The 21,409-nt window shown below is 38.2% G+C and overlaps 1 protein-coding gene across 1 annotated transcript in view; it reads right to left on the bottom strand.

Moving 5' to 3' along the window:
- Window positions 1-21,409, bottom strand: part of TMC1 (transmembrane channel like 1) — a 54,910-nt gene that overhangs the window by 17,962 nt on the left and 15,539 nt on the right. Inside the window, 4 exon segments of the mRNA XM_014886286.1 lie at window positions 2,780-2,878; window positions 4,271-4,377; window positions 6,736-6,817; window positions 7,479-7,569. Of these exon segments, the coding sequence (XP_014741772.1) occupies window positions 2,780-2,878; window positions 4,271-4,377; window positions 6,736-6,817; window positions 7,479-7,569 (379 nt within the window).

Here is a 21,409-nt window from a genome sequence, read left to right as displayed (position 1 = left end):
TAAAAGAGGAACAAAGCCAGAGCCTTTACCAGGACAGCTCAGTGCATGCACAGCAGTGACAACCCTCCAGCTGGACGTAAGAATTCCAAGTGCAATATGTAGTATTTGACCACATATTGGGGGATAGACCATGCATAATTTTGACAGTAACAAAACAAGATGAAGGATTGGTGAATTAAAAAACATTTGCTTCCCTTCTGTTATTCAGTCACCCAGTTTCCTTAAAATTAGTAACATCTTTCTCTTATTTATTTTTTCAAAACATGCACTTGATTTATTGAAGCTTTCACTATACATGAAACTAGTCATAGGCTTATTTGAAAAACTTAATTCACAATTCTAAGCTGAAAATCAAATTTTGATATATGGCACACATAAATATTGTTTAAAATATCTTGATCCACATATCTCATTTTTCTTCATCTCTGACTAGATTTAAATATGTCTATGCAAAACAGATAAAAATATTCTCATGTCTAATAAGGCAAGTATTCTAACAGAGCACATTTTTTGCTAAGTAGAAGTAAAACTTCTACACCAGTCAGGACACATTCGAATTCAATAGTATGCATGTTGCACATTTTTGGTCACTAAAGCATCCTATAATTCCATTTTAGCCCAGGTTACAATACAGCCTAATGCAGCTCTGGAGAGCCTTTTGGGTTGCCAAAATTATTAAAATGCCTTTTTAGTCTCTGTTTTCTGCACGTCAGGGATAATTCCTGCACTGTGTATCATTCAGTTTGTTGATTCCACAGCATTTCACCATACGATTATGTAAAAGTAGATGTATATGGAAGATCTCTTTCACTCCTTTCTGAGCCTAAAATAAAAGATTACTTATTGAAAGTGTTATTGCAAGACTTGAGACTCTAATATTTTATGACTGGATTATAACCTGAAAACTGTATGTTAAACCTGAATTCCAAGTAAAATATATCAAAATCCAAATATGCTTCCCTCTTCCATGTCAATAATGTAAATACCATTTCAAGCACAAAAGAAAGCAGAATATGCATGCTGAGCTCATCTTTACTGGTCTTAGAGACAAGTGGGATATTATGATCCATTTATAAAGAGATGTCTCTGCCTGCAATAAGGTGACCATAAGAGACCATACACTGCATTCAACCATACAGATATTATTTAACAGTAACTATGAGGGGGAGACAGAGAGACAGAAAGAAATGGGAGTGAGGGGTTGTAAGAGACCGAGAGAGAGGGAAAGAGGGATGGAGAGACAGAGAGAGATTAAGTAGAAAGTTAGCACCAGTAGAAAGATACCACTATCACCAAGTGAATTCATTTGGCATCCTGCCAGTCCTTTTTCAGCCTGGTCTTCTCAGTGGTGGGGTCCCAAGTCATTATTCTGTGGTATCACCTTTATACCGTCCAAACTCCAGATATCCACGAGGTTCCTGTGACTTGGCATGGCACGTAGATAAGCACTTGCTCCCTTTCTCACAGTTTGCCAGAGTGGGAATTTTTGCTCATTTGCTAACCAAGCCTTCACCCCTGTTAGGCCTGGAATTAACTCCTTCCTACTGCAGCATCTATGCTTATCTCAGGTTCCATTATGTTGGCATATATTATGGGGACAGTGTTTCCTGCTGCATTTTTTACATCCTTTCATAGAGTTTGGAGTTCTTTGGGTTTTGTTGGGGTTTTGTTTAGGATAAAATATTGATTGGTGATGTGTGATCTAATTTACCTGGTAGCATACAAGTGTTGCTAGCAGATGAAAGGTATTATTTCCTGTGCTGTCTAAACAGAGATGTCATTGTCTTCAGGGAATATTTGTCAGTTTGACATGCCTCAAGAAAAGGTTTTCCCTTCATTATTTCATGGGATCCATCTATTTCATTGCTGTATTCTATGTCTATTATGTTTGCATTTGCTCCTTCTGTTAACTTCTACTTTGTTACTTATTCCACTTTCTTCTTCACACCTGTCAGTTTCTGTTTCTAATAATTATTAAAAACTTTTCCTGTCTTTCCACCATGCCTTCATCCATCTTCTCTCAAATACATTTCTTTTACAAGCTCTTCTCTGATATTCTGTATAAAGCTTTTCTAGCCTATTCTCTTTATAAAATCTTCAAGTTACTATAATTCCTTTTTTCTCCAATATTTCTCTGATGTTTTTATTTCTCATTTTATAATTTCATTATCATTATCTATCTTTCTAGACACATGTTTGGAAATTATTCTTACTGTCATTCAAATATACAATTTCTGAGGCACAAGATGCAATGTCATTTCATAAAATAGTCACTGCAAAATGTTACATACACATGTTTTTAGAAAAATCTTCCAATCCTTTTTTATCCAAGGAGAATCTATCACCGGCATCGTATGTAATCAAAGGGATAAAATGTATGGAGCTCACTGATATTTTTAATGTATTTTCTTCTCTTTTTTTCCCTAATTCATACTGCATTTAAAATTCAGAATCCTAATCATATAAAAGTGGAAGACCAAATTCACATTTAAGAAATGGAAATCCAGTACCACAGAATGGCAAAACTACTTTGAAGTATTTCCCCATGTGTCTTTGGATTGCTATATACGCTGAGACATGCTTGTGAATATCAAGCTTCATTATGTGTTTTTATCAGAAAGAAACATCTATACAGAGACCTTGTGAAAAAATATGTAAATTAATTGTCTTCTGAATTATGTCCTGAAATACTTAATATTAAAAAACTGAACATTAAAAAATGAAGCGATTGTGAATAAAAGTCATGTGGATATGCAATATTGCAAGATTATGCACTTACACTAAAATCCCAGAGAGTAGCAAAATTCATAGCAGTTGCTTCTTCAGCTCTCGGGACAGTTTTTCTAGGCAAAGAGCCATATGGCTTACCCATCAAAGCCTGGAACCAAAAATTAAAAGTGATATAGATTTTAAAGCAAAATAGCAGGAAAGGACAAAATGGACAGTGATCTCTCATTTCTTTGGAAGACTGGCTTCAAGCTCCTACACACTTTAATGAAAAAGACTTACTTCTATAATTCCTTTCACTGCTCCTCCACGTTATTGGTTGAAACTGTACTTAGCATATGCATTTCATGCTTAGCATATGCATACCATGGTGTGTTCTAAATTTAAAGTTCCACTAGTATCAATGGAGTGCCAAACTGTGCCTCTTCCATTCAAAGGCAACACAGAAATTCAACCATATTTCTCTAATGAGTGGTGTTTATCTTAAAAAGACCAAATTTTTTTTTTCTTGCATTACAGATTTTATTGGGATATTTTAAATAAAATGTATGGGAAGGTGCTAGGGAATCAGTTTTTGGATTCTGACAGTTCCCCTGCTGCTGGCAAGATGCTTGTTCAGGCACAGTACATCTCCTCACAGGGTCCTTTCCAGTCAGCTGAGACATCTCCTAACTCCCAAGACCACTCAAAAAATCACTGAGATGTTTTTGCAGTGACATCAGATGATGAATTCCATCAAACCCTACAGATTTGTGGGGATCTAGTTGGAGGGATCACACTACTGAAACGCTGGGCTGGGAAGTTGTTGGAATTTCCCACCTGACTCTTTCTAATCTGTTTACCACAAAATCAGAAAGATAAGAAGAATATGGGAATTGAAATCAGGGAGATGGCACAATAATTTTAATTCCATTAAAGCCCTGCTTTTAGAAGGCCAATATGGTGGCTCAAAAAATCCAGGAAGTATTACATTTCATAGAAGTAATTCATGTCTGAGGAGTACAATATCTGCTCTAAGTACCAGTCTTAACAGAGATGTTGAACAGAGGAAAATATGAGAGGTCTCTCCTGACTTTACAGTCCTGTTACATCTTATCAGCATGTGAATATTGCATCTGAAAGAATCCTCTGAGCCCCAGGACACAGCTTTCTATTTAGTCACGATAGTTCCCCTGGCTTTTTCTTAGCCTCAGTTCCTCCACTTTGTTATGCACAGAACCAACAAAAACAAACAAACAAACAAACCCACTCCCCCCGACAAAAAAAAGAAAAAAACTCCACTCCTATGTCATCCCAGTCTTCAAAACCATTTCAGAAGACAACCCTAAATATATTTTACATTTTCCTGTCCTAATTCAAGACATCTTTCTGTAGAGATAGCTTTTACAAAGGAAGCCCTTTTTTACAGGTTTAGAACAGTCTATTACTTGCAACTGGAGCATAAAGAGACTAAAATCTGTTTAAAGCTCCAGTCCTATGAAATCTCACTGCGAAGACAGAAATCCACACAGCAATCCTCAAAGATAATTTAAAAGATTCCCACCTCAGGCACCATTACAAGACCAAAGGTCAATCCAAAGAGAATCATGTTTATTCCATACATCCAACGCAAGAATATGAAATAGGATGCTACTGATGAGCCAAAATGACCTATGAAAACATGAGATGTGATAAAAAGGCAGATAATCTAGTCCTTTGATGTTATTTTATCTAAGGATGCACAAAATTTATTTAAAATAAGTAAAATCAGGAGAGGCTTTTACACATTTGGTTGATTCTAACTTTAATTAATTTAAAATTCTAATTAATTCCAAATTTAATTAATTTTAATTTTAATTTTTTTCTTTATTACCATAATTTGAATAACATTTTGCATATTGCATATTAGTACATCTTGATCTGGCTGAAAAAAGAGAAACAAAAATATAAAAGTATTAGTTAAATAGAGTATTTAGGGTCATATAAAAGCTCTGATACTTGCTATTATTAAATAATCTCTAGAAGAATGTTTCAATTATTTTTGTATTTTTTTCTGTCAGATGTGGATTTTAAGCATTCTTGTCATGCTAAGCCAGAACCAGCCCAGTTTTAATAGGAAGCAGCACAGAATAAGAGTGCTCACCAGATTTTTTCACATGAGATGAAAAACATTATCTGCAAGTGTTTGTACTCTTTTCTTCTCTTACTTTTCTGTTTATGTGCTCTATCTGTGGCCAGGTGTGCAGGCAGTCCCATCTTTAGGTGAAGGATTTGACCTCACACACTCCAGCCCCCTGTCCCAGACCTGAGTACAGCTGGAGGCTGCAGGGAATGCACTGAGAACCAAGGGCCTGATTTGACCCATTCTCTGCAAGTCAGGGCAAACAAAAATAAAAGCTCAAATTCATCCCCAGCACAGCTCTGCTGACTACAGGAGAGATATCTGTTAGAAAAGTCCCAGATTTCAGTTTCATTACCATTCATTTGCAGGGGAGAAAATGACCTTTCAGTAGATTTTTCACACAGTCTAGCTTGGGAGCCTGGAGCAAACTGACAGCAAATGAAAAGTAAATCTTCTCAGAGAGACTTATTTATATTGTTATTTCCAAACACTTTTGCAGACATGTAACACATTCTTTCAGTCTGTAATATGAAGTTAATATATCTTGTGTTATTTGGGACACATATATTCATATTTTACTCAGCTCAATCAGTAGAAAATTTAATAAACTTAAACAGGTATAATCCCAAAGTATAAAAAGATGCCAGCTAAGACACATTTATCGCAGCTGTGCAAAGGGAGGAACAAGCCATTCTGTCAAGGATTTCACCTGTGAACAAAACCAATCCAAGTTTCACCACTATTTTAAATCCACTCTGAGATGCAACATGTTCTGTGTATGAATGAAATAGTTTAAAGTAGACTTCAGCCATTTTTTCCTGCATGCACAGCCTCACCACACTAGGCATTGACATGAAGATTGGTATGCATTATATGAATTTCATCAGTGGAATAGGAGTCAGCCTTCCCCAGCTCAGGCCTGTGTGAGTCCCATAAAGTCCTTTTGCACAGATAATACAAAATTTCTGTTCTGTAAGGAAAAGAAGCATCTATTTTCTAAATAGGAATACTTCATCTGTTTGTCAATTTCTCTTTTAAACATCAAAGCTCCAACCTCAGATTCACCTATTGCCAGCATGGGGATGCAGCACAGCAGAGTTTTGATGCTCTTTGTTCTAAAGCCAGCCTCCCTGTCCTAGAAGGAACTCACATCTTGAAGAAGGGAGCCTACCTGAGATAGCCCAGTTCTTCAAACCCTTCCTTAATCTTTATAAATAGCTGGAGGACTGGAAGAGTCAGACTCAACTGAGAAAGGCTCTTTATGTTGTAGTGGGAAGCATTTGTTGTAAAGGGAGTCTAAGTGGCAGACCATCACTCAAGCACTTAAATCTCCTTCAAATGAAGGGCTGCAGTTTAAATTTGTCACTGGAACTGCAACACAAAAGTGACTTGTGACAGACTCCTACTTTCAAGTACACCCACAGTACTAACTGCACTGCCTCGTTTATGTATGGGGCGTCCAACATCAATACTGTTCTCTCTGTGTTATTATGTGGCTGACAATGAGAGAAATACAATTTACATGAAGCTCAAGATAATGAAATAAGCGGCAAAAATAATTGCAGTATAGCCTATACTGGATAATCTGTATAAAATAAATACAGACAAAATAAAGTGAAGTGAATAAAGTGAATGGCTAAATCCCAATTATACTTTCAATTATACTTTCCTAGGATTAATTTCAACACTGGCTCTTTAAGTACAACCTGTATAATGACAATTTTTAGCTGTATAAGTGATACTCTGAAGAAAATGATCAACTAGTTAATTATCAAGTTCAACAAATATTAATGAAAAATTAAATGCCATTGATTTTAAACTATGCATTGAAACAGGCACATATTCTAAAGAAATTTATCACTTTGGCAGACATCAGAAATATGATACTAGATACTATTCGTACTTACTTTCAATCTCCTTAATTTTCATTTCCCAGGGTATGCAGGCTGTCTTAAAATTTTCAAAATCTCTTTGAAATTTCATCCATTTCTGAAAAGAATCACAAAAAAAAAAAAAAAAAAAAAAAAAAAAAAAAAAAAACCACCACCATTATCTCAGTGCCCAGATGTTCAGTTTTCCTTGACCTAATGTGACCCCTTAATCATCCACAAAATCTATTGGCAGAGTCTACAAAGTAATTGTGAAGAACCATCTCCTTTTGCCTCTTTTAATATGTCTTCTACTAGATTTGTGTGAAGTTCCTATTTCTACCACAAAAAGAATTATTAGCTAATCACTTCCTTTCATGTCAATCTTTTTTTCTATTTGTTTTTTCTTTTTCTTTTTCTTTTTCTTTTTCTTTTTCTTTTTCTTTTTCTTTTTTCCTTCTTTGACAGAAGACTGTCTCAAGGGAAAGACTGGTCTTTGGATTCAGTCCACACAAATACTCAATCTACACCAAGAGAAATTAACTTTCACAAGATATTGAACTCTTGCAAATTCCTGTAAAACAGCTTGGTTTTGTTTTGATGACAAGTTTCAAAAATTAAACCATAAGCTTTCATTAGAAGTATTCTCATGTAAGAGCAGTGAAAATAAAAATTTAAAATCCATAGAAAGACAAAGAACGCTATTGTGGAAGATGAGTACCCATGGCAATAAGCTCTAGAAGTCTTCCCATTAGCTATACAGTATTTAACAATCAATTTACCTTGGTCATCATCACTTTGTATGCATAGAATTTTTTTCCTTTTCCTTTTCCAAGAGCACCTTCAAACTTTTCAACAAAAAGCTGTGCTTCCCTGGAAAGCGAGGGCAAAAGAGACATATATATTATGTTATAGCAAATTTTATATTGTCTCCATTATATTAGTGTAATTTTTTACTCCTCACAGAGCTTTATAAAATCTTGTTCCCTTTGTAATGTTTGGAAAGGAAAGCTCTGAGATTTTCTATTTTGCAGAAGTCTATGTATGTAATGTATACGTAATGCAAAATACAAGCAACTTCAGTCACCTGATCTAATACAAACATATCGGAGCTCTGAGATCTGCCTATGTCCATTAAAAGTTACTAAATACGATTAGTCACAGTAAGTTAGTAAACTGACTTTTGTAGTTCAGCTACTGCACAGTTATTCCTGCTATTCTGACAGTCATTCTGACAGAAGAAAGAAGGATCTTCATGGGACGCTGCGAATTCTTGGTGGTGATCATGTTTCCTGCTTTCTGTAATCCTTTGCTTTTTCCTACTCTTCTAATTTCTTCCTTCTCTCTTCTTTGATAGTGAATAAAAGTGAATTATCATTATGATTACCAGTATTTGACCTCATTTGTGCCTTAGTCTTCCTCTGGATACATTTGAAACTCCCCACTCCCAGCTTAGGACACATTGCCAGGTTGGGACAGATATGTGTAGACTAGAGCTTTAGTTCCCTTGTGCCCACCCGTCTCAACACTACATTTAATTTAGCTCTTCTGAATTTTTGCATGCATCTTCTCTAGCAGTACCATTCCTAGAGTAATTTCTTTGAAATGCAGCTTCACTGGTCCCCAAAAGGCTAAAATTTTGACTCCAGAAATATATAAATTAAATAATATAAAGATGAAAGGAAGACTATTAAACTCTTTTTAAAACACATAAACTGTTTACACATAAAGGATTACACAAAAGTGTTACACATAAGGGATTTAAACAACAAAAAGATGGGATCAAGTGCATACTAATGTTTCCTCCATTTAATCCAAATTCCATTTATGACTTTCCATTATGTCTCTCCAGAGAAAATGTGCTCTAAAGGCTAAACGTCCTAAACCACTGGAAAACAGACCAAGGATTCTTAACTGTCAGTGTACTCATAATGCTGTAAACTGTTTTGTTGTCACACTGGATAACTTCAAAGCACTCTATATTATGTTTATTTTTATTATATTGTATTGCAAAAAACAATACAAGGAAGAAGGTAGACTATTGGGAAAATACTAATTTTCATGCATATTTATTGTGATCCACATTTCTTTCTTCTCAGAACTGCTACAGATAAGTTTACCAAGTGAAATTAATTATTTTGCCTAGATCTTCTGCTCATAAATTTTTTATAAGGGAGGAAAAAGATAGTGTTAAACTGCAAAATCTGGCAGTGTTAATGACAGTATAGCAGTGTAGGTGAAATAAAGGAGAATTAAAATTACGTGAGATGTCCATTAACCACGTCACAACTTTTTTAATTTAATGGTTAAAAATCTTAACATCTATGAAAGTAACTTTGCATTTTTAGTTAGAAAAATGCTTAGAGTGATCTTCAGTCTGAAGATTTATTGAAGCCTTTCACAACTTAGACACCCACTGCAAACAATTGCTTTAGCTTGCAGTAGCAAGGGTCCAAATAAGTGCACATAAGTGCAAAATTGAGTTATTGAATTTAATTTTCAGTCATTGAGAGCTTTCCTTATTTGAGAGCCCTCTGAACACTCACTTTTACAAGTGCTTTCTCCCAAACCCAGCTGGTGAAACATTAGGGCCAGGGCAAGTTCACCTGACCTTCTCAGGGCTTCTGCACACCTTTTCTCAGCATTTGAAATTATGAATGTTAATCTAACATTTTTTTTCTCTCTATAGCACAAGGAAAGCAAAGATTCAGATGAGAAGAGATAAATATAACCAGCCACCCCCAAAGCTGCAGAGCCCATGTATTCATCATCTCATAAGTATTCCTTGAGGATCAAGTCAGCGTCCTTTTAAGGGTGTACATCCTTTATTTCCAATCCTGTGCTTCTGGATCACATTTGTGTTCTGGATTTTTAAGTCTGATCTTTCTGTATTTAGCTAACATTGACACTGACTGAGGATTCTTTATTTTCCAAGCCACTCTGAGTCCTCTAGAGATTTTACAACACACTGCTCACAAATATTTTTGTCATTTTGATTCCCAGAAAAATCTAAATTCCAGCCCTCCCAAGTAAGTCAGAGAAAATAGATTGGTTCAGCTACAGGAAACCTGTGTCCAAGGGTCACCTTTAAACACAAGCCTCAGGATCCAAAATCTTGCTGCTCTGTCAACAGATATAAGGGAGTCCTGACAGCAGATGGCAGCTTCCTCTTAAATTCAGCAGTCAGTGCTGGAACAGTGCCATAAAAGCACACAGACTCAATAAACTGCACCCCTATCAATCTCCCAGGTCAGCATACTATATTCTACTACCACTTCTATCACTGGGTAATTCAGGCTTGTTCATGAAAATTTTCTGAAATCAAAACCTACAGAGTAGAAGACTTGTGCTTTCAGTCACTAATTATGTTACACTGCAGAATATGAAATTTTCAAATTTTAGGTTGAGATTTTTTCAGAGTGAAGAAATAAGTTAGAAATTTAAGGACATAATGAGAAAACAGCAATAAATTAATTTCTAAATCCTTGATAGCATACAGGAGAACATTTAGCATCTATAGGTGAAACACTCAAGCTCTCCACAAACTTGTTCTGATATAAAATAAAGTTAAGCAAAAACAGGAAGTAATTTTCCATTTTTCCTTTTTTTTCTATCAAATTCCAAAAAAAATATTTATCTTAAACCCTTTTTACTTGTTTTAAATTAATTTGGCAAGGTTTTCCACTTAAACAAGTTTTTCTTATCCTCATCTGCCTCCTGGACCCCCATCAAGCAATTTTTCAAGTGTTATTGTATTTAGGCTTTTTCTCCAAGACAACCCAAAAAACTGCTTTTTGAAGGTGGTGATCTGGACGTACAGATTTTATGCTGCTGATGCTCCTGAATGCTTCCTGGAATTCTGTTTTGCCAGTGGCTGAAATTTCCCCTCTTCTTGCACCACTTCTTCCCTACATGTTTTATAATCTATATTTCACTGATTTTCATTCTGTTTCCCTGCATTGTACTAAGTTCATCATTGCACCACAAGCAAACATTTCTTACTGGGTGGTTACAAGTGCAGTCAACTGAGTTGCACAAGAAAGACTAAACCAAAAAACTGTTGGATCCGTATGTACACAATATTTATGAAGTTATTTTCATGTTTCATCAAAGAAGCATGAAGCAACGCCTTTCACTTTCTTAATAAATTGTTTTCCCATACTTAAAAGTTTGCTGTATAAATCCTGAAAGAAATCAGCTAAGTCCAAATGGTGGACTTGTAGTATTATTTTCATTTTCACTTACACTGAATTTTACTCTGGTCTAATAACAACACTTTTTTTTTTTCAATTAATAGAATTGCTGGCATTAATCCATTGGCCATTAATGCACACTGACCATGACAAGAAGATGCTTCAAGCATGCATTAGAAATTGTGGCAATAATGTTTCCAGTTCTTGTGAAGTAATAGCCAAAATCATCTCATAGTTAATAATCACCATATAGTTAATAAAAGAGTAGCCCATGCTATATGGCCAAAAGAGTGGTGATGAATATAGTTAAATCCATCTGTCATCCAGTCGCAGTGGCATTCCCTAGGGCTCTGTCCTGAGGACAGTCCTGCTTTATTGATGATCTGGAGGAGGGGATCAAGGGCACCCTTTAGTCAGTTTGCTTCCTCAAAGGAGGTTGTAGAGAAGAGGGAATCTCTTCTCCCAGGTACAAGCAACAGGACAAGAAATAGTCTCAATTTGTTCCAGGGGAGGTTTAGATTGGATGTTATAAAAATTTTTTCAGCATCAGAACAGGCTGCCCAGGGAAGTGGTTGAATCACCATCCCTGGAGATTTCAAAAAGAAGTGTAAATGTTGTGATAAGGAACTTGGACTAGAGATGGACTTGGCAGTGCTGTGTTAATGGCAGGACTCGATGATCATAAGGTTCTTTTCCAGTCTAAATTGTTTCATATTATTGTTACACAATTAAAATAAATTATTTTAAAAAGAAAGAAAGAAATTACTTTGTGAAAGAATAGTGGAAGTATTCTTTCATTGTTGGAATAAAAGAAATCGAGTTACCTTTGATGTTCTACAGGCATACCTTACATTTTGGTAATTTCACCAATAACATTCTAAATAACATTTTCATATTGCTTATGATGCTGGAGCCATCAAACAGAATATATATTCATTATCTCCTATTCTTTTCTTCTCCCATCAGCTCTGCAGCAGATTAGTCCACTGACTAATTACTCCACTGACCGTTTACTCCTGACCTCTGTGGTTTGTAAGTTACTGAAACCTCCTGGCCTCAAAAGTTCAGCATCAACTTGGCACCATTCAGTCAGGGACCAGGCTTGCCATGTCCTTTCCATGTCTGTGGCACATGTTCTTGTTAAATATAGTTCAAGAGATTACTTAGTTAAGGTTTCCACCTTGATGTCTTAACTATCTAAATGAAAGACCTCTATTTTTACATCCCTAAGGACTTCTGTCAAACTTTGTTCTTTTCTCGATTTCTTTTGTGCTATAAATAAATTGTGATAACAGGAGGAAGTAAGTCTTAGAAATATTTTAGAAACCACAACAAAAACCAAAAGTACATATATACATATTCATGCCCACTTGGAAGTAATGAGACTTCACAAACACAAGGATGTGTCAAAAACGACACAGACCAACAAAAACAATCTTTGTAATCACTGGTATCATGTGTTAGAGGTAAATTATCTGTATCACAAGATAGGCCAAAGTGTGCCCCACTAGCTAACTGTGAATTTAAAGAAGCTTTAGAGAAAGCTTATTAATTGAGTTACAGATGCAAGAACTAATAAATGTTTCAGAGGGCCAGGAGTTGTTGTCCCAGAGAAGCCTGAGTTAATTATTAATGCAAGGTGTGGAGTTACAGCTTCCAAAGTGCTAGGTGTATGGTACCTCAGGCACTTCTGTGCTGCAGAGAGGATGCATTACAGCTCTTAGAGCTTGTTGCTAATGAGTACGATTTGAGCAGATTGATCATATTTTTCAGTAACAGTTCAGGAAGGTTTCAGACCCTAAAAACTAAAAGCTCAATAAAAGCTTTTGTTGATCATCCAGGACTTTTGTAAGTCTTAGAAGACTGGCTGAAAGCAGACTTCAAAAAAATATAGTTGGGCACAGCTCACTTGAAAAGCAGTTCAGCAATAATAGTGGGCAAATTATAGTGTTATTTAATACGCAGCCTCCAAGACAACCAGTCTGGCCCCCAGGACTGTCAGTATGTCCACAGTAAGAGAGATGAAATAGTGATTGATGGGAATACAAAGAGTGCAACAAAAGATGAGAAATTTCCACCATCTCACACAAGGACTTTATGGATCTTTGGGTCTGTATGCTTATAAAACAGCTTATTTCTGATTTATTTGTCTTGATGGGCAATCTAAGTCCTGTAATAAAATGAATTATGCTACAAAAATACTGAAAAATCGCCATAATATATTCTGTCCCTAGCATGTGATCTTCTATGATGGAGTGACCACATCAGTGGAAAAGTGAAGCATATCAATCTGCTGGAGCTAGTCCAAAGGAGAAGCACCAAGTTTCTCTTAGAGTAACTTGGTTAGAAGGACAAAGCCAGCTTCCTATGAGTGAAGCCTGAATGAGCTGGGATTGCACAGCCTGGAAAATAAAAACTTTCAAGGTGACCCAATTACAGCCTTCCAGTACCTGAAGGGGCCTGCAAGAAAGGGGAGGGTCTTCTTATGAGAGGATGTAGTCATGGGGGAATAGCTTCCAAATGAGATAGAGTAAGCATGTATTACATATTAGGAAGAAATTCTTTACTGTGAAGGTGGTAAAGTGCAGACACAGGCTGTCCAAAGAAGTTGTGGATACCCTATCCCTGGAAGAGTTCAAGGCCAGGCTGGATGGGGCTCTGAGCAACTTAGTCTAGTGAAAGGTGCCCCTTCCAATGACAGGTGGGTTGGAATAAATTTAATTTTAAGAGCCCTTTCAATCTAAACCATTCTGTGATTTTAAGTGAAGAACAGATTCTTCACTTCTTGATTTTCCTAGGGGAAAAAAAGTTCTAACATTTCTCCTTGTGTTGTATGTTTATTTGGAAGTCCTTCAAAAAGCCTAAACTTGATATATTACAGTCTTTTTTTAATATAACTTGTTATTTCATTTGTTTTGATAATGAACTAATTCTCTTGTGGTATAAATTTAGAGAACACAGTTGGCACATCTCTGGATTCTTGTGTTCAATTCTCTAATTATATAGTACCATAATAAGCATTGCTATTGGATATAAACTAACTAGTTACTAACGGACTTTGTGTTTTTATAGTACAAAATTTTGTCTATCTAAAGTGCTATGAGCACTTTAATAAGGGAAATGAGATGAGTATAACACAGTAGCACAGCATTTAAAACCTTCCTTTTTCTTCATATTGGTGCAAAACTCAGGCAGAAAAATGCACAAACAGGGATGCAGTTCCCAAAATCCGACCCTCAGACTTAAACTGGGATGGCTTTCCCTGAAGGTTTTCCAGTTTGCAACAGCTGAAGCTCTGGCCCATTAATATTTGGGGGGTTTTGTACCTTCTTCTAATCAAAAAAATCACAAAATCATAGAATGGCAAAGGTTGGGAGAGACCTTTAAGAGACCTTATGTGCAACCATCAACCCAGCACTGCCCAAAACCCCTAAACCACATCACTGAACATGAGATGCAGATGCCTCTTGAGCACCTCCAGGGATGGTGACTCCACCACCTCCCTGGTGCACCTTATTCCAGTGCATGACCACCCTAGCAGTGACAATTTTTTTGCAGTATCTAAACTGAATCTTCAGGCAATTTCCTCTTGTCCTCTCACTGCAGGCACTGTAGTGGATATGGGCCCCTGACTCACCACAGCCTCCTTTCAGGAAGTTGCAAAAAGCAATGAGGTCCCCCCCAAGGCTCCTTTTCTTGAGACTAAACAACCCCAGCTCCCCCAGGTGTCCCTCATGGGACAGGTTCTTTAGTCCTTTCTGGAGCCTCGCTGCCCTTTGCTGGACAGGCTCCGGCCCCTCAATGTCCCTTTTAAAGTGAGGGGCCCAGAACAGAGCACAGACATGAGGTGAGGCCTCCCCAGTGCCCAGTACAGGGACATGGTCACTGCCCTTATCCTGCTGGCCACACTGTTCTTGACACAGCCCAGGATGCCACGGGCCTTCTTGGCCACCTAGGCACACTGCTGGCTCATGTTCAAACAGCAACCCCCAAGTTCCTGTCTGAAGAACAGCTCTGGAGCAGCCTCACCCCAAGGCTGTAGCACGGCACAGGGGCAGCTGTAACCCCAGTGCAAGGTACAGCACTTGGCCTTGTTGAACCTCCTGCAGTTGTCCTCAGCCCATTGATTGAGTCTGTCCCTCTGCAGAACCTTCTTGCTCTCAAGCAGACCAACACTCCCATCCAACTTCGTATTATCAACAAATTCAATTCCCATGAACAGATTATCAATAAAAATGTTAGACAATACTGACCCCAAAACAGGTGTGGGGAGCACCAAGAATGACTGGCCATCAGCTGGATTTAGTTCCATTCACCACCACTCTCAGGGCCCAGACAACTAGTTTTTACCCATTGAAGAGTGCGCCCATCCAAGCCAGTTTTTCTGGAAGGATACTTTGGTAGGCTGTGTCAAATGGTCTGCTGAAGTCTAGATAGATGACATCCACAGCCTTCCCTTCAGGTACTAAGCAGGTCACTTTGTCATAGAAGGTAATAAATTTGGCCAACCACAACCCTCCTTTCTTCAATCCATGTTGGCTGGGCTTGATCTCCTGATTGTCCTGCATAATGGCACCCAGGATAATATTTTCCATAAATTACCTGGAACTGAAGTTAGGCTGGCAGGCCTGTAGTTCCCTATAGTAGGACCTACAGCTGGTCTGTGGGTTAGAGAGAGTAAATGAATGAGGTTTGTTTTGAGACATATTCTCTGACCAAGGCTGTTGGCCTGGAGACCAAGAAGAGAAGAAGGAGATAAGCTGAAGAAAACTTTGCATCTGGGAAAAGTATTTTTAGAAAAGTCTTGCGAGAAACAGAGGTGGAGATGGGTTTCACACCAATAAATGTTATGTTGATCGATTGTAGCCAATGAATAAAGTGTAAACTGTGTAGAGGGTATAAAAGACAGCATGCTCTTGTAATAAACAGATATTAGCCTTCTGAAATGTAGTGTGCCTTTTTGTATGTCACATGGGCCCCTACAGTGACAGTTCCCCAGATCATCCTTCTGTTCCTTCTTGTATATGAGTGTTACATGTGCTAATTTCTAGTCAGCTGGAACTTCTCCAGTTAACCAGGACTGCTGGTAGATGATTGAGAGTGCTTTAGCTCTTTCACCAGTTCCCTTATTCCTGTGGGGTGGAATCCACCAGACATGTAGACTTGTGCATGTCTAATCGGCATAGCAGGACACTAACCATCTCCTGCTGGATTGTGGGGGCTTCACTCATTTCCCCATCACCAACTTCCTGCTCAAGGAATCATACGAGGTATCATAAGGACAACTGGTCTTGATATTGATGACTGAGACAAAAAAGGCATTAAGTACCTCCTCCCTTCTCTCATTCCCTGTCACTACACATTCAGCAAGCGATGGAGACATTCTTTGGCCTTCCATTTACTGAAAATATATTTATAGAAATCTTTCATTGTCTTTAAAAGAAGAGGCCAGTCAGGTTCTAGTAGGCCTTTGGCCATTCTAATCTTCTCCCTAGGTGAACTTGCAATATCCTGGTAGTCCTCCCAAGTTACCTGTCCATCCTTCCAGAAACAATAGATTCTCTTTTTTCCTTGAGATCAAGCTCAATATATCTGTTTAAGCAGGCTGGCCTTTTTCCCTAATGACTTGTCTTCCTGAACATGGGGACAGCCTGTTCCTGAATATTTAACAATTTCCTTTTTAAAGCATATCTAGCTTTCCTGGACTCCTTTGCCCTTCAGGACTGACTCACAAGGGTCTGTGTCAATCAATCAATCAATTTATCCCCCACTCTAAATCTCAGCCTTGCAAGTAATAATTAATGGGCATTATCACTTCATGGCTCTTCAGGTAACTTTGTGATGACCTGAGTAGGCAGTGACAAGAAGAAATGCCACAAGTTCTCATCTTCCATAGAAAAGACAAAGCAACACCATTCATAAACCATGTAAAACAGTAGAGGGAAAATTACTAGAACAAGAAAACTCTTCTGGATATATTTGTCTAGGAAATGATAAAAAGTCTGAACTCTAGGTGCACTCACATACTCAGTAGCATAGACCAGTGTGTCCTCAGCACACAACCTAACAAGCCTATTGCTTAGCACCTAGGAGAGTGGGGATGCTGTTGTAACATCTTTTCAACCCTCTCCATGTCTTCTTCCTCTTTTTTTTTCACATCTCCAGACCTGTGAAGATCTGACCATGATGTCTCAAGGTGAGCTTAGAGTCTGACAGAATTGATACAGTTCAACTTCAAACTACAGAGGGACACTGTATCAGAGCAGTATTCTTCCTATCAAGTCATGATTCTTCAGACAATAATCATGGGCTGTTTGAAATGCATCTTTGTAGAACAGTAATGTAAATTAGAAGTTAGAGTTGATATAAATTTACAGTGTAGTTCTATTAAGAATGCCATTTCTGCAGTTAACTCTCAGCCATGTTTTGGCAGAAGGCATTTTCTGCAGAGTAACTAGTTTTACATCTGTGTTTTAAAATTATTGTTCATTCATACAGTAATCACTAGTTAAGTATAAATTATCTTTCCCACCCTATGCAGTTTAAGCCATGAAATAATGTTCCTGTGAAAATCTTAAACAAAATGTTTTATTTAAAATGTCCTGTTTTTCAAAAAACACACATTTCAGTGGAAATTAAATCTTTCCCCAAAAATTGTTTGTTCTGACAGTACTTCTTTTAAAAAGCCAATATTTAAAATGAAAGGTCCTAATTAATGCTAATATTAACTGTTCAAAATAAAATAAAAATAGGAAATTTTTGGTCTTGTTTTGTCCTGTATAGGAGTATTACTGGATGGCACTTTTTTCCCATTCTTGGAAATAAAAGATGCCAATACATAACAAACATGGAAGTGGGGGTTGGCTTATGCAATTATGTAAGATTTATCATAACTCTGAGAAGAAACCTCCAATGAAGTATGTCTCAATTGTGAAAGCTGGAAGACAAAGAATGGGGCAATTTTGTCTTCTACCTGTAAGAAGATAGTTTTGTTTTTTTCACCACACATCCCATGATACTCTAAATCCTTCACAGGGAAAGAAGCAGACGACAGGGCAAAATAGTTGCTACTAACAATGGCTCACCAAGAGTTTAAAGAACCAGAAATTCTAACACAAAGTTATTCAAAAGTCACACTAGTAATTTAAAAGTTTAAGGTACTTACAGCCAGCATGTGTCTATTTTTCATACATACAAGAAGGCCAATAATCAGAGTAATGATTCTGTTATAAATCTTGCTAAAACACAGAACATGGATACCTTAAAATATGCTGATACTATTGTAAATGGTATCATAATAAAGTGCCCATTTATAATATAATTTTTTTACTTGAAGTAGCATAAAAACTCCAGTCTTGTATTGCAATTAGTTGAACTTAGGCTCCAAAGAAACAATTACAAAAGCAGGACTCTAGAAAAAGCACTCTATAACTGCATCTTGGTATGTATGTCTTCGGATCAGAAAAGCATTAAATGGTTTAGTCTGAAAAGAACCTTAGAGATCACTTATTTCCAGACCCTCTGCCATGACCAGGGACACTTTTTACTAAGTCAGGTTGAGCAAAGCTCCATCCAGCTTGTCCTTGGACACTTCCCAGAATGTCCCTTGAACAACTTCTCTGGACAGCTTCATCCAGTGTGTTGCTAACCTCACCATAGAGAATATCTTCCTTATATATAGTCTGAATCTAAATTCTTTAAGTTTTTATTATCATTTTTCTTTAAGATTTTATTACCACTTGTCTAATTACCACATCCTATTCTAAAAATTGGTTCCCATCTTTCTTGAAAGCCCCCTTTAAGTACAGAAAGGCTGCTATAAGGTGTCCCCAGAGCTTTCTTTTGTCCAGGCTGAACAACACTACTCTCACAGCCTGTCTCCATAGGAAAGCTGTTGCAAGCTTCTGACCATTTCTGTGGCCCTCCTCTGGACCTGCTCAAGTGGATTCATGCCCTTCCTGTACTGCTGACCCCAGATCTGGACACAACATGGCAAGTGGGGTCTCACTAGAGTGGTTCAGAGAAGCAGAATCCCTTCTCTCACCCTACTGGCCACACTGGTTTGGATGAAGTACGGGACACATTTGGTTTGCTGGGCTGCAAACCCACATTCTTGGCTTTTCTTTAACTTTCCATCCACCAGAACCCCCAAGTCCTCCAAAGGGCTGCTCTCCATCTGTTCCTCTCCCAGCCTATATTGATAATAGGGGTTGCCTCAACAAAGTTGGAGCACTTGGTTTTGTTAAACCTAATGAGATTCCCATGTGCCCACTTCTTGAGCTTGTCTAGGTCTCTCTGGATGGCACCCTGTCTTTCAGGTGTGTCATCTGCAAATTTTCTGAGGGTGCACTTGATCCCTCCATCTGTGTCGTTGATGAAGACAATAATTTGAATTCTTCCCAATATGAACTCCTGAATGACATCATTTGCCAGTGATGTCCAAGCAGTCATTGACCCATTGACCACCAATTCCCTGGGTGTGACCATTCAGACAATTTTTAGCAACTGTACAGTCCACCCATTTAATCCACATCTTTACAATTTGGAGAGAAGGATTTTGTGGTTTAATGCAGTTTAGATTTTAGTTCAGGAAAAAATCCAATCAGCTGGCTAGTTTTGAATATTGCAACTGTGTTAAACCACTTCAGAAAGCTGAATACGCCTCTGTGAAAACATATCTAAAGACAAAAAAGGCCTGGGAAAATCTCTTGATTCCGGCCTTTGAACATGAAACTGGACACCGGCTGGGCTAGGCCCCGCTCTGCTGCACGGCCCACGGGACCTGGCAGGGCCGAGCCAGGTCGCGCTTTGATGCAGCACTGCCCGGGCCAGGCCCCGCTCCACCACACAGCCCAGCTGGCTCAGCTGAGATTCTGCTAACACTGAGTTCCAGCCACGGCCGGCAGCCAGGCCGGTTCCACTCGGCTTTGGGCAGAGCCGAGCCAGGCCCCAATCCAGCGTGAGCTGACAAACCATCCTGCTGGCACCACAGAAAATAATGCGGCTAAGAACAGAGGTGGCCCTGCAGCCCCAAGTAGAAAGTAGCCCCACTGCTAGAATTGAGTGCAGCAGGGGCCAGAAAACAGCCATGTAGGCAGAGTGGCAGAGATCACATCCACAGGCCCGGGCAAGATATCAACTCTTCTAAGTGCACAGATGAAACCTGCAGACCTCAATCTTCTCTTGAGTGAGAAAAAATGGAAAGAGTGAAGACATGTCAAGAACACAACATAGAGACACCAAGGTCAGATGGGAGCAGAATGAGTAGACACCTTAATCTTGGGCTGAAATTCTCTTGTAAGCCTGAAGATATAATTGATACATAAGACTATTTTTCCCCCTGTAACTCATGAAATGCATTGGGGGAAGTGGCATTCTAACCACAGCCATGAGCAGAGGCACCCGTGTTGAAGCAAGCAGATGTTAAAGTAACTGTGATCCAATGAGAAGCTTGAACAGAGAGCAACAAGATAGAAAACCTTGCCCCAGTAAAACCTCTGTTCCCAGAGATAAAAGAAGACAACCTTTTGTTTCTGTACTGAAGCAGCTCATCCTTAAAATGGTACCCCAATAAGCTGAAATGACCACCCGTGGTGGCAGTGATGGGAAAACTACCAAACCGTGGGAGAAACTTCATGATTGCAGATTTCCAGGTGGCTGCTGTCCCTGAAAATTCAAACAACAAGAGAAGAGTTTCTTGTGGAAAAATCTCCATGGCATGGCAGGGGAGACTCCTCTCCATAAGTGCACTGATTTAAAAGTGGTAAACTGATTGAAAATATCTGATTTGTCAAAGAGACAAATTCACATTGTCTGTGAAAACAATAAAAAAGGAAGAGCTGGGGAGAGGAGAAGTGTTCTGAAGGTTTATTCTGATTTCTTATTATTTTTCTTTTAATTCTCTTTAAAAAGTTTTTTATGTCTTTTAAAGTTCTGAGCCTGCTTTGCTCCCCTCCTAATCCTTATCTCACAGCAGAAAATGAGTATATAATTCTGGGTGCACTGGCGTTTGGCCAGCACTAGACCCAGTACACATATCAAAGACCTTACAGAAGTCCTCCCTAAATCCACAGCCCTTCCTTTGTCCACTGATATAGTAACTTCATCACAGAAGGTTTGTTCAGACAGTTCTTTTCCTAGTGAAGATGTACTTATTTCTCTAATCATCTCCCCATCTTCCAAGAGCCTTAGCAGAGTTCCTAAGAGGATTTTTTCTGTGAATTATTGTATTAATAGACAATAATTCTTCCAATATCACTGCCCACAACTGGAAGTATAGAGGAAAAAATAGCTTCTGTGCCAGCTTTCCTCACCAGATATCCCAAAACCCAGAAGTGTCTCTTGATCATCCTTGAGCTATATGTTGCAGCATCATCACTGCCAACACGGAAAAGCAATAATGGACAATAGTCTAAGGGACATATCAAGTCATGAAGTTTCCTTGGAATTGCTAGGAATTATGGGATAGAAGAATGGCTGTAAAAATAGAAGCTTTTTCCATAGGAAGACTGCAAACAAGT

Source organism: Sturnus vulgaris, chromosome Z (assembly GCF_052056855.1).
Source record: "Sturnus vulgaris isolate bStuVul1 chromosome Z, bStuVul1.hap1, whole genome shotgun sequence".
In the NCBI taxonomy this organism is placed as follows: Eukaryota; Metazoa; Chordata; class Aves; order Passeriformes; family Sturnidae; genus Sturnus; species Sturnus vulgaris.
Note: the sequence above shows the minus strand (reverse complement) of the source record. Positions and strands in the feature narration are given on the sequence as shown.